The sequence below is a fragment of the Zingiber officinale genome, chromosome 3A (genome assembly GCF_018446385.1).
Source record: "Zingiber officinale cultivar Zhangliang chromosome 3A, Zo_v1.1, whole genome shotgun sequence".
Classification (NCBI taxonomy): domain Eukaryota; kingdom Viridiplantae; phylum Streptophyta; class Magnoliopsida; order Zingiberales; family Zingiberaceae; genus Zingiber; species Zingiber officinale.
Window position 1 is genome coordinate 2,742,925 of NC_055990.1, and position 13,256 is coordinate 2,756,180.

General features: G+C 37.3%; 3 protein-coding genes across 3 annotated transcripts; 1 reads left to right on the forward strand and 2 right to left on the reverse strand.

Moving 5' to 3' along the window:
* Positions 1-2,291: 2,291 nt before the first annotated feature.
* Positions 2,292-5,950, reverse strand: LOC122051031 (nuclear poly(A) polymerase 1-like). Its single transcript, XM_042611942.1, has 11 exons — positions 5,758-5,950; positions 5,233-5,411; positions 5,081-5,158; positions 4,894-5,001; positions 4,530-4,592; positions 4,203-4,364; positions 3,713-3,826; positions 3,506-3,568; positions 3,091-3,420; positions 2,734-2,898; positions 2,292-2,657 (listed from the first exon to the last, which is right to left on the reverse strand). Exons 2-11 carry the CDS (start codon positions 5,344-5,346, stop codon positions 2,382-2,384), a joined length of 1,473 nt encoding a protein of 490 aa, XP_042467876.1. The 5' UTR covers positions 5,347-5,411; positions 5,758-5,950; the 3' UTR covers positions 2,292-2,381.
* A 506-nt stretch (positions 5,951-6,456) lies between these two features.
* LOC122051032 (LEAF RUST 10 DISEASE-RESISTANCE LOCUS RECEPTOR-LIKE PROTEIN KINASE-like 2.7) lies at positions 6,457-9,862 on the reverse strand. Its single transcript, XM_042611943.1, has 4 exons — positions 9,019-9,862; positions 8,155-8,187; positions 7,993-8,022; positions 6,457-7,905 (listed from the first exon to the last, which is right to left on the reverse strand). The coding sequence occupies exons 1-4, from the start codon at positions 9,776-9,778 to the stop codon at positions 6,605-6,607; spliced, it is 2,124 nt and encodes a 707-aa protein (XP_042467877.1). The 5' UTR covers positions 9,779-9,862; the 3' UTR covers positions 6,457-6,604.
* Positions 9,863-10,249: 387 nt separating this feature from the next.
* LOC122051033 (rust resistance kinase Lr10-like) lies at positions 10,250-12,566 on the forward strand. Its single transcript, XM_042611945.1, has 3 exons — positions 10,250-11,115; positions 11,240-11,266; positions 11,338-12,566. The coding sequence occupies exons 1-3, from the start codon at positions 10,284-10,286 to the stop codon at positions 12,423-12,425; spliced, it is 1,947 nt and encodes a 648-aa protein (XP_042467879.1). The 5' UTR covers positions 10,250-10,283; the 3' UTR covers positions 12,426-12,566.
* The last annotated feature ends 690 nt before the right edge of the window (positions 12,567-13,256 follow it).

The window sequence follows — 13,256 nt, forward strand, 5'->3', positions numbered from 1 at the left end:
GACGATCTCCTCCGCAGTATCCTCGAAGGCGACGACGACGCCTCCGGAAGCGAGGTTGCTTCCGTCATGAAAAGTCTCGAGGAGGAAATCTCGCTCCCCTCCGCGCCGGTCCCGGGATTGGCGGCTTCCGACCAGCCCGACTTGGGGTACCTTCTCGAGGCCTCCGACGACGAGCTCGGCCTGCCGCCGGCGGCGTCGAGCTCGTCAGGCGTAGGGTGCGGCGCCTCCGAGGCGGCGATAGCCGTTGGAGATGGGGGAGAGGTGGATGGCGTTGAGTTTGGCCAGATCTGGGGGTTCGCTGACGAGATGGACGGATACAGTGGTCTCGGGTGCGGGATCCGGCCGGAGGATAAAGTGGAGGCGGCGGCGGAGGGCCTGGTGTACGATGCTGGGCTCTTTAATTACTCCGACGATCTTTACGCGCCGTCCGATTTGCCGGAGTTCTCGTGGCGGTATTGAAGATTCCGGCAGCCGGGAGGCTTTGGGGAAACGACAGTCTGTAAATTTTACGTTTAGATGGAAAAAAGAAACCGAAAGAAAAAAAATCTATATCTAAAAATTACAGAAATCAAACTCCTGCTTTTCTTAAATTTCCCAAAGACATAAATCGATCGTGTACCTTCAAATTCTTAAATTATTCTTAAAATATTCCTTCAAATCAAATTAATAATAATAAAACATATTTGGATGAATAATTTATTTCTATTATAATTTCTACTTTAAGTCTTTAACAAAGCTATTAATGGGGACGAAGTTCTTGGTTTAGTATGACTTAAATATCATTCTAAGACAAAAAAAAAAAAAAAATTATCCTCTCATGACGATCTAATGTTAACATATGAAATGTTAACATCATGAGTATACGGAGATACAATTTTATTCACACTATTAAATTTTCATATGTAATTTGTCAACCTTTTAGTTTTGGGAGTATTCACATTATTAAAATTCTTTTCATACTTATCCGTATTTAACGGATTAGGGACGGATCTAGTGAGGGACGGTATTGACGATTACTCTCTTTATTGGTGATGGAGATTTTATCTGTGAAGATAAAGAATATCATCTTTTATTTTCCGTATAAAAATAAATTTTTTATATTTAAATTTTTGGATCTACCATTTACCAAGGCCCTGATCCATTATAACGAATTATGATAGATAAAATTTAATGAATCCCACCTACTAAACAAGCAAGGGCCTATGCCTAATCCTGATCCAGAGGTTCCCGCCTGACTTGGAAGCGGCATGAATCATGGCGGATGGAACTTAACTTTCGACGAGTAAAATCACTATGTTTATCCATTAGACCATCTCCAATGCACATCACCAAATTTGGTGCAATTTTCACATCAAAATGGTGATATTTCAACATCAAACACTATTTTAACTCCAACCCATCATCACCATATCACACCAAAAAGAAATATTCTTTAGAATATTCTATAATTCTTATTAATTTTTTTTATATGATAATTATTATATTTAAAATTAATACTTCTTAATATTTGATATTTTAAATTTTTTAAAATTTAGTATCCAACTAATTAATATATATATATATATATATAATTTTTATTTTTAATTAGTGATCTTCCTGAATATTAGTATTATAATATTATTAAAGTAATTTTAAGTTTATGTGTGCTTTAATAGTATCGTTTGTACCATGTACTTGTTTGTTAAGCTTAGTTAATTATGTTTTTAAATTTATATTAGTAATATTTTAATTTAATGTCATTACTATCTTTATTTTGTATGTCAATATAATGGGTAATGTATTGTATATTTATGCATATCAAAAAATTTAATATTTTATTGTATTATGTTTATGAAATTAGTGATAATTTATAAATGTAATTATAATTAAAATATATTAAATAAAATTAAAATAATAATTTTAATAAATTAAATATTTACAAATATACATAATAAAATTTAAATATTCTATTAAATGCACTTAATTTAAATTTATAATAAATAATAATTACATTTAATTATACTATAAATAAAGAAAAAGAAAATAATAATTATTAATTAATTACATTTGATTTTATAATAATATAATAACAATAAAAATAAAAAAATCTCTCCATCACCAAATATGGTGATGTGAATAGTGCACCACCAAATATGGTGTTGCACTATTCACATCACCATATTTGGGATGGGTTTTGGTGTATGGGTTGGAATAATTTGGTGTCAAATTGACACCAAATTTGGTGTTTTGGTGATGGATTGGAGATGCCCTTAGATTTCAACACAGTTGAAGTTGACAGAGTGCATTCTGGATTAGGCTATTAGTTTGCAATATTTATAAATAAGTCCATTATGTTTTAGAAATCACAAGTTGGTCCTCGAAATAACAAGAAGCCAAGATGGTCATACACCACCAGCGAAAACGAATGGTGGCACATTTCTTCGTTTTACGTGGCTAACTCGAATCTCCATTCCAGGTTTCCACAGGGTATACATGCTGACAGAATGCTTAAACTCTTCCACAGTTGCCCTTATGTCAAATTGTCCACCTTCCTCTACCGCTACTCCTTGCTTTCTCTGAAGGCCCATAAAGTAACAGCAATGAAAAGGTCTAGATCTGTCTGAAAAATCACGCGGACAAGGGTGACACTGAAGCATGCCAAAAGTGTGCCTTTCAATCTGTGAAAGAAGTTCCAAGTTGTTAAAAACCAATTATTTAACAACCAAATACATATACTTCAATTTAGTTGTTTACCTTTAGAGTCAATTTACAAAGACGCGATTCCACCCAACCTTTCCAGTTCCTAAGGTCCGAATCATTTTCAGCAGTCATATCAATCTCCAGATAATTTTTGTAGGCTTCAAAAAAGGGAAAAGGCTCAAACAGACGATCCCAGTCAGCTTTGCTAGCCTCCATTGCCTGACACATTGTCCACCATAAGACACTTTGAAGATAGATAAAACTTGTCAACAAGATTGGTTAATTATGACATGGATACAGTTGATTAACTATAGTAAAACACTGGCTTACTACTGTAGACAACAGACATCAAATTCATGCAAATTTATATGCTATCAATTGGAAATAGTAAAGTTATATAACATAATTTACCTCACATATTTGATTTCCGCGTCGAAACTCTTCCATCATGACATACAATGTGCTCGATGATACATTGTAGCTAGAATTCATACAAGGATATGCAGGTGTTATTATGGGCATTTGATGAAGTCTGTCTCTCATGTTTCTTCTTGGATCCCACATAGGAAGACCAAGAGTGCCCTCTTGAAGCTCACAAAGCATCACAGGATTTGGCCATCGCCACTGGGTGTAAACACGGAAAAAGCATGATACCAGCATGCTTGGCAGTGCATTTGGGTACAATTGGCATATTCGAGCAACAAGTAATGCACAATCTATGCCACCAAGGAACCCCATAACCTGGCAAAACTTAAGGAAAAATCATGAGGAAAAACTATCGTGTGGTGAAGGAAAAAGATACCAACGTAAAATATGATAAAGATACATTTGAGTATACTCCACGACGCTTTGCCCAAAACCTCATGCAGCGCAAAGTTGTGCGAAAATTCTGGAGCAAACAAAATAAAATGTATAGAATTTATAAGATCGCACAAAAGTACAAATTGGGTAACTCAAAAGAAGGTATACATGTTTGCTATTTGTTTTACGGTTCATGACTTCTAAAATTCAGGGGACTATGGCAAAGTGGCACCTGAATATTTGGCACCAAGCGTAAAATTTGTTCAGTGTCTTTGCACTGATTCAAACTGCGAACACTCTGCTCATCAACATTTTGTAATATTGAGTCATGTGAGATATCTAGGTCCTGAAAGGCAAAGATATGAGAAATTATAAACAACTGAGAATATAACAATGCTACAAAAGAACATTGAATCAGATTTAGTAATTCCAGAAAAGAAGAGATAGCCAGACACCCAACGCGCATGCAATCAGTATAGGCGCCATAATAGGATCACACATAATGAAATACATAACTACTGAATATTTAAACTCTTTACGCAAGATATACCAAACTGCATCCCCAATTCTAACCCACTAGCAAGTTAACATGAATTTATCATGGCAAAAGGATATGAAGACAAACTTTCTCAACCACCAAAGGAAAGGTTTGACACCATAAAGCAAAATCTTCTTCACACAGTAATAAAAGAACCGTTTGAAGGAAAAAAAGGAGAACTTACTTCAGGAATGACCCAAAGTGATAGTTTAGCATATAGAAGATATATGGAAACTCCATTGAGCTTAAACTTCATTACAGGGACATAAGCATCTGGAATAGGGTGCAGTTCTGTTACTTGTGGCATCTCAAACAACATGTTATGCAGTTCTGTGAAGAAATCTTCCTGCAAAACCATTAAAACATTCAAACATAGGTTGTAGATACAAGTACTTATTTCAAATCTACAGCAACACAGCCATTAAGTTGTATACAAATTGCTCATGTCAAAAAAAGTGAAAAAAAACAAAACAACAATATCTAAAGATAGATATCAATCTATAAATCTTACTTCTCTAGTAACTTGTCGTGGACCCACACACAAAGTGTTTATATCCTCACCAGGCCCGTGCACCTAAGATTAAGAAAAAAAAGAGAGAAATTAGAGAGCATCACACATCATATAGAATAGGCACAAACTCAGAAATTTTCAAAATGCTCTAACTATTTCTAATAAACAAAAATGTAAAAGTAAATTTGGGGCCTAATCCTCTCATTATCAATCACGTCCAAAATAACACAAAAAATGTATGAACCTTTCACGATAGTTCCTCATATCCTACTGGATAAAAATGGTTTCATGTGATGAAAATCGGTGTTTAACTAGCAGCAAAAGTGGCACAAAATTGCAGAATTTTATAGAAAGATGAGAGCACCCCAAGTCGGTAAGATCCAAAAGTAAATATCTTTGCATTTGCCTCTTGGACAGATACTTCATTGAATCCCTTAGCCCTGCTAACTTTCTTTACCCAAAGCTTCACAATCTACAAAAACTCAAAAAACATTAATACCAGAAAAAAGAGGCGAAGAATATAAAAAAGGCATCAGTAATAGATGTCCAACCTGCTCCAATTTTTTCGGAACCTCTTCTCTGGAGACTGCTTCTTCCATACTTTCATACAACCCAACATGCTCAATATACTGATGAAAATATTACAACAACACAGTCATTGACAACAAGTTTAAGGGAAATCATCTGGTTTACAAGGTTGAACCTTTTCCAGCTCCTGTGTCTTGATGAGATCATACTCTGTCGGCCCACTCCACGCGATTGGCTCAGTGACCCCAAGATGACCGTTAGTCTGTTTAACGACTCCAGAGTTCTCCATGGGTGATAGATAACCCTTGCTTGCCAAAAAGATCTAAAGTTTTATATTTCTGATATGCACCGTGCCTGGTCAATAGAATTACTGAACTAAATCAAAACCCTACACCTCTTGATTCAATTACAGGAAAAAAATTGAACTCTTAAAATATTTTTTATCCTAAATTTCATACAATAAGCATCTAGAGATGACACTATAACACCATCTAGGAATGACTACTTACAAATGCAAAGACACAAGTAATCCATTCAGTTCAAATGGAGACTTATTTCAAGATATTGATATCAAAGCCTAAGCACAACAATGCACCCAAAACTAAATAACCATCAACAAGATTTTTTTTTTTTTTAAAAAAATGAACCAAATATTAGACAATTGAAGAAAATAGGAGAGATCCTCTGGAAGAAAACTTACCGCGATGGCGTTGCTTCTCGCACCCTTGCTCAGCCTCGCCGATGGGAACCGCTGGCGATGCCGATCTAGTCTTCCCAGTGGATAAATCGAAGGAGGAGGCGGAGAACTCTAGCGAAATGTGGGAGAATGATCCGGGGAGAACGACGGCGAAGACCAAGAGGCGAGTTGTAGTATAAGACGCAAAAGACCGGGTTGATCTAACTGAAGTCGTTGGCTGGTAAAATCAGTGTTGAGAAAATCGGACAGGACTGGCCGGTCCGATCGGTCGAATCGTGAATCGATCTGTGATCCGATTCGGTCAATCATTAAAGTCCAAAAAATAAAAAAATCAGTTAAAATCGATCAAAACCATTTAAAATTGGTTAAAACAGTTCAAAATCACATGTTTAAATAGGATTGAAGTATCAATTTTAATTATTGAAGCATTTTATATATATATATAACTAACTGTTGAACCATCAATTTGACCGGTCAAACTTAAAAAATCTACGATCCAATTATCTCACCGGTTCAATGACTGATCCGGTTTTCAAAACATTAGATAAAATAAATTTTATTAAGTGAAATAAATAATTTGAACTAAATTCACTATAATAATTATTTGAGAAAAAATAATAACAGATTATTTTTAAAAAATATATATATAATTTTTATAATACAATTCATTTAGATAAGATATGAAAGATGCATCTTTTCTTATCTCTCTTCTCAAACCCTTGCTCATATTGGATTCTTTATTGAACAACATTCTTGTCTGAAACAACATCTAGACACCTTAAATTAAACATATCGAAACATTGCGTTGACATCATGAAAGAACATCTATCTATATTTACTTGCTCTAAATTTAAACATCTAAATGTGTATCGTTTATGTAGTCACTAGAGCAGCTATGTTCAAGCATATCTGAACTCTCTGAGCTTTCGGTCTCAGTGATCTCTACCATTTCAATTTCTGATGGAAACAAAAGGGAAGGCTTCGGTGGCAATGCCAGATCTTCCAAACTCCCTTCCAACAGTTCTACAACTTTATGCATAGAAGGCCGATCGTCTGGCTTTATTTGTATGCACCACAATCCTACAATTGCTAGCTTTTTCGCCAACACTGATTCGATTTCTTCTATTTCAACATCAATTATTATGTCCTCACCTTTCAGCACCTGATCATAGAGCCAAGCAGGGAAGTAGAACTCACTCGACTGTTCCTCAATAGCAACCACTTGTGGTTCATTGATGGCCCCTATGATCTCCAAAATCATCCTCCCGAAACTGTAAACATCAGACTTATAGGAGATGCGTCCTAAGCTTCTATACATCAGTTCAGGTGCAATGAAACCAAAAGTCCCTTTGGGAGTAGACACTGAGACCGCACTATTTCCGGCCGGGTAGAGCTTTGCTAATCCAAAATCTGAAATCTTTGGTGTGAAACTCGCATCAAGTAGAATGTTGTGAGGCTTGATGTCAAAATGAAGAATCTGCATTTCGCAACCGCGGTGCAGATACTCGATCCCTCGAGCTACTCCAAGAGCAATGTCATACATTTTTTCTAGCCCAAGAGCACCACTTTTAGTTTGTTCTTGTCGCTTGGTGTAGATGTACTTGTCCAAAGAACCATTTTGCATGTAATCATATACTAGTGCCCTTTTGGATCCCTCGTAGCAAAAGCCTATGAGACGGACCACATTGACATGGTGAACCCTTCCGATCGTTGCAACCTCGTTGATGAATTCTTCGCCGTTGTTGTCTCTCGACTTGCCTAACATCTTCACGGCAACCATGTGACCATTAGTGAGTGTACCTTTATAGACAGTTCCAAATCCTCCTTGTCCTAGTTTTGACTTGAAGCCTCTTGTCATCTTCTTGATACTGCTGTAGGAGTACCTAGTTGGAGTTAGATTCTTGTACTTTGCAAGAAATAGCTCGATCTTTTCATTCTTTTTGAGATATTTCTTCCATAGATTCTTGTACTTTTCAAGAAACAGCTCAATCTTTTCATGCCTTTTGAGATACTCCTTCCATAGATTCTTGTACTTTTCAAGAAATAGCTGGATCTTTTCATTTTTTTTGAGATATTCCTTCCACAATTTATAGAACAAGTAGGAGAGTAGGCACAACATTCCTGGTGCACCTCGAATAGCCCAAACACAACCTAAATGAAACATAAAAATTTGAATTCGTCCATATATATTACATATTTCAGAGGTAGATCATGTAGGCATATCTTCAAGAATTATACCTGCTATTTCGAAGAACTTCAATGCATTATCTGAGTATGTGAGAATCAACATGCACATTTTAAAAAGATTGATTAGATAATATGCTAAAATTTAGTTTTTTTGCAGCAATTTCAAAAGTTAGAAAAGAAAGCATAAGCATAGTCAGCTTATTGAAGCATTACCTCTTAGTAGTCTTCTCAAGTGATTAAAGAAACCTACAAGTTGAAATTGAAATCAATAATTGATATGCAATTCAAACGGGATGATTTATTTTTCATTATTTTGCATCATTACTAGAGATGGAGAATTGATCAGCTAAATTACATGCATTTAATTCGACTGATCCAAATAAAAATTGAAGCTTACAAGATTTGACTGACCCATCTCTAAGCTCAAACTCACTAATTCCACTGACCTGACAAGTCTAACCAACCATCTAGATGCAATCTATCCAACTAATGATTTGCTTAGATTAACTAGTTCACTGATCTAATAGGCCAGCAAGACTCACACAATCAATCCACTCAGCTTGATTGGACCAGAGCTAAGAAAATTAGTTGGCTAGATTGATACTTTATTAATATTATGAAAATAGAATGGAGTTAATTTTTCAACTCTTAAAATAAGAAATAGATTTCACTTCAATTGTAGATTCATAAGAAAAACCAATCATTTTGATTATCTATACAATAGATGGACTACAATAGATTATTCATTGCAAGGGATGATTCCACCTCAAATTCCACCTAACTCAACACGCCCTTAGGACAATGCTACTGGGGTGTTGGCTAAGTTTTTCTTTCCATTTTGTATTTCTATTCATATTTTCTTCAATTTATGCCTAATGTCATTGCCTTGCATGTTAATTTACTTTTACATTCCCAATCATCTAACATTTTGAACTAACATTATACTTTAAAGAGATGTATCAACTAGATAGATTTTAAATATCTTAATCTTAAAGCTACAGAAAGCTGTGCTTGTAAAAGATTTTTAAAAAATGTACAGTGACAGAGGCTAAGCAAGAAGTTGGTTAAACTGCTTACAGTGCTTGGATTGGAATGCGCTGTGGCAAGGATTATAGCACCAGTCTGAATCATCATAATCATAAAAAGACTCGCGATATATGCAGCTTCCACCAGCGTCTTCACATATGGGGCACTGGAAAGCCTTCCAAGAAACTTGAAAACCAAGAACTAAAGCAGTGGACCAAATGTCCAAATAGGAAGCCCCGTCTTCAATGGAAGAATCCACTAAATTATAAGAGTAGCTACAGAACCGTCTGTAGTCGGGTACGGACGTGTCTTGAAGCCTAACATAGTGGTGCTCATCGGTGGAGTCTACAGTGCAAGGGCTTGTCGTTAAATATGACGTATCATCATTTACTGGCTGCTGGCAAATCACGAACGAGACGACAGTTGTAATTGGATATGGGATGTAGTTGATATCATATCTATCCACCGATGAAGATAACGAGATTGGCCAAGAAGAGCAGTTGTTGATGCGTAGACCAGGATCGAGCAGTCTCATGGTTTGGTTGTGGTATGAGATTGATACAACTTGAAAATTTTGGCTGCTGTAGTTTACGAGGGTGCGGTTGTGCTGGCAGAGCAGCTCGTACTGGGGCATCCCGCAGTGGCTTGGATCATCCGGAAGCCGGAAGGGGTAGCTGATATTGGTGATGCTGCCACATGAAGAAACACACTCACTTCCTTCGATGGAGGTGCAAAACCCCAAAAAGAGGATGAAGAGAAAGGAAGAGGAAACAACTACAAGGAGACGGAGTGGTGGACTTTTGTGATTCATGTTCAGAGGAGATTTCAATCAAACAACTCCGGAAGTAGGAGATGATAATAATACAAAGGCAAGCGCCACAATTTGGATGTAAGAGTAATTAGAGAACTAAATATTGGAAGCAGATAAATAATGGACTAGTTTAGTAAGCAAATTCAAAGTCAAGCAAACTTGAGCCAAATCAATCCGATTAGTTTTCCACTCATAGTCAATCAAACGAGTAGAACCATTAATTCCACACGGAGCCCATCAAACAAGCAGGTGGACTATTTTAGAGCGCAAATACAGAGTCAGTCAAACAAATAAATCAAATAAAATTAATTTTCCATGGAACCAATCAAGCAAGTAGCATTATTCTACATGGAGTTAATTATCAAACAAGTAGAAGTCAGATCACGCGCCTCTTGAGTTGCTTGTGTTCCACAAGAAGCGGTCAATACTATCCATCGACTGTTATATTAGTCACTAGCCATGGAACAAAGAGAAAGGAGGTCAAGCTTGCTTGGTTTGCAATCTAATGGAGGTTCCCTCCGCTTTCTTCCCTGTCATCCTCATTCTGTTTATCAGCAGCAGCAGCAGCATCCAGACCTGGTGTTTCATGCCCCAAAGCGAGAATAATTGCTCGGTTGCACCGCACATTAATGGCGATTCTGTCGAGATAAGGTTCCCTTTCCGGCTCAGTGATCAGCCAGAGTCATGTGGGTATCCAGGGTTTGAACTCTACTACGAGGGCGAGGGCGAGGGCGAGGGCGAGGGCGAGTCACTCATGCTCAAGCTTCCATTTCTTGATCAGCCATTTGGAGTTTATTATATAGACTATGGTTACCAAGTCCTTTTGGTGTCTGACCCAGGCGACTGCCTCTTCATGAGACTTCTCAATCTCAATCTCTCATCGTCGCCCTTCCGCCTTTTTAATGCAACAGATTATGATACCCCGGAGGTGTATATTCTCGGCCGTTCCTATTATAGTCCACGAATTTCTAACTACGAGCCATATTATGGATATAATAAGCCTCTCAATTGTTCATCAAGAGCATCATCACATGGTGGCTATTTGGCAGAAATTTATTGTGCAAGCCATCTTCCTGGTTACTACTACTGGGCCACGGACTTACCCTCGGAAACACTTGCATCATTCCAATGTCAAGTATTGACAAACGATAAGTTTTTTATGTTTATAAACGACGATGGGCCGCTATATAATCTTTTGCTCCTGAAATGGGATCAACCAGACTGTGGATATTGCGATTATGGTTGTAGACTTAACAGGATAAGCAATGAAACTGATTGCTATGTCCCGACATGGAATGATCCTCCATCATTGTATCTTGATCCAAGTTTCGGCAAAGGTAATGATTAACTTTTATTTATTTATTTTTTTCACTTCTCTGCTTGCAAATTTGATCAAATTTTAACTTGCAAGCAGAGATGTCATCCAAGCAAATTTGATCATTTTGTTTTTTCTTTCTGCAGCTTCCCGAGCAAGGAATCTCACCATAGGCGAGTTCCTCCCTCTTCGATCTCTACAATTTGATTTACATGCACCATCTAACTTAATTTTACTCCTGCAGGTCTTGTCATTTCGATAACTTTTGTGGTAGTAGCAATCGCAGTTCTGATAACCCACATAATGTTAATGAGAAAGATGAAGCATAAGAAAAACCTCAAGATTGAAATTTTCTTGAAGGAGTACCAGCACATGAAACCGACAAGGTATTCCTATTCGCAACTCAAGAAAATGGCAGACAACTTCAAGGTAAAACTAGGCCAAGGAGCCCACGGCAGTGTGTTCGAAGGGAAGCTACCCAACGGATTGCCCATGGCTGTTAAGGTTCTTGACAATCAAACTCTAAGTGGAGAGGAGTTCACCAACGAGATTGACACAATTGGGAGGATCCACCATGTCAACATCGTTCGCCTGTTAGGATTCTGCGTCGAGGGACCTGCAAGGGCACTTATCTACGAGTTCATGCCAAATGAATCACTAGAAAAGTACATAGCCATGGAAGAGGGAAAGAACGTGTCCGTCTTCTCTTGGACCAAGCTGCACGAAATCAGCATGGGCATAGCTCTGGGGATGGAGTATCTTCACCAGGGATGCGACCAACGAATCCTTCACCTCGACATCAAGCCACAAAACATCTTGCTCGACCAAGAATTCAACCCGAAGATATCCGATTTCGGGCTGGCAAAATTGTGCTCCAAGGAGAGGAGCCTCGTGTCCATGACTGCGGTCAGGGGCACCGTCGGCTATATAGCGCCAGAGGTTTTCTTAGGCAGCAACAGCACAGTTTCGCACAAGTCCGACGTCTATAGCTTCGGAATGCTGCTGCTGGAAATGATTGGTGGAAGGAGAAAGATGGATGAATCGGACGAAAGTTCTCGCCAAATTTACTTCCCGGAGTGGATCTATCAGCAGTTAAAGCAAGGGGGAGAGCTAGGATTGGTCACTGACAAGGAGGAAGACGTTGAGATTGCAAAGAAGCTGACGAAGATTGCGTTGTGGTGCGCGCAATGGAGACCAGTGGAACGGCCATCCATGAAGCTGGTAGTTCAAATGCTGGGAGCAAGCCAGGAAAACTTGCCGATGCCGCCTAATCCCTTCGCTTCTTGTCTGGAGGAAAAGATTCTGGATTGCATAGATATCGTAGAGGAATAAAAGGTTGCTTACATCGATGAATGTAAGAGAGAGAAATTATGTATGCATATGGACTGCCTTAATGTACTCTGTTTGTATAAGTTTCTTTGTCAAAAATGTTTGAAGAAACTTGATAAGAAATCAATGTTGGTTATTATCTTTAATTTGTAGACTTAATTGTGAGTTGTGTATACCAGTAAAATTAAATCTATTAAAGTAATAAAATTTAAGTTTATTAGATTTCAAGTTATCATATGTGAGTTGAATGTGTAGAACTTTAGCCCTATTTGTTATCATTTATACGTTGATAACAGATTGATTGTCTATATAAAGAGAGTTTTTCAAAGGTTTAGGATATCATCTTTAAGATGTTTCTTCATTTCTCATTAAGAGGATTTGATGCCGTCAACCATAATCCTCTTAGAAGATCAATCTTCTCTTGCTTCCACTACTTTTTCCTTAGGGTTTTTGGATCGTTTAGATGACGCTAGAGACAAAGACAATGACTTTTCAATTACGTTTCTTGTCTTTTGTTTATGTTTTTTTTTTTTGGTTTTCTTTGTCATGCTTTCATTGAAATTAGATCCATGCTCATGTTCTTATATTTCCTATTATGAGTTCTTATTTTGTTTCATCGAATTCATATGATTTGGAGATTTATGAGAACCTTTCAATTGGTATCACTGCTAAGGCTCTGCTTCTTCAATTTCATGGTAATACAATTTAGGTTTTTCTTCAATTTATTGTGTTCATACTAGATTAGGTTTTGCTAATATACAACATGTTTAATTGTTGAAATGCTTCAATCAGAAAACCTAGGAAAAGCTTGCTCTTCTATGTTTTCATGATTTT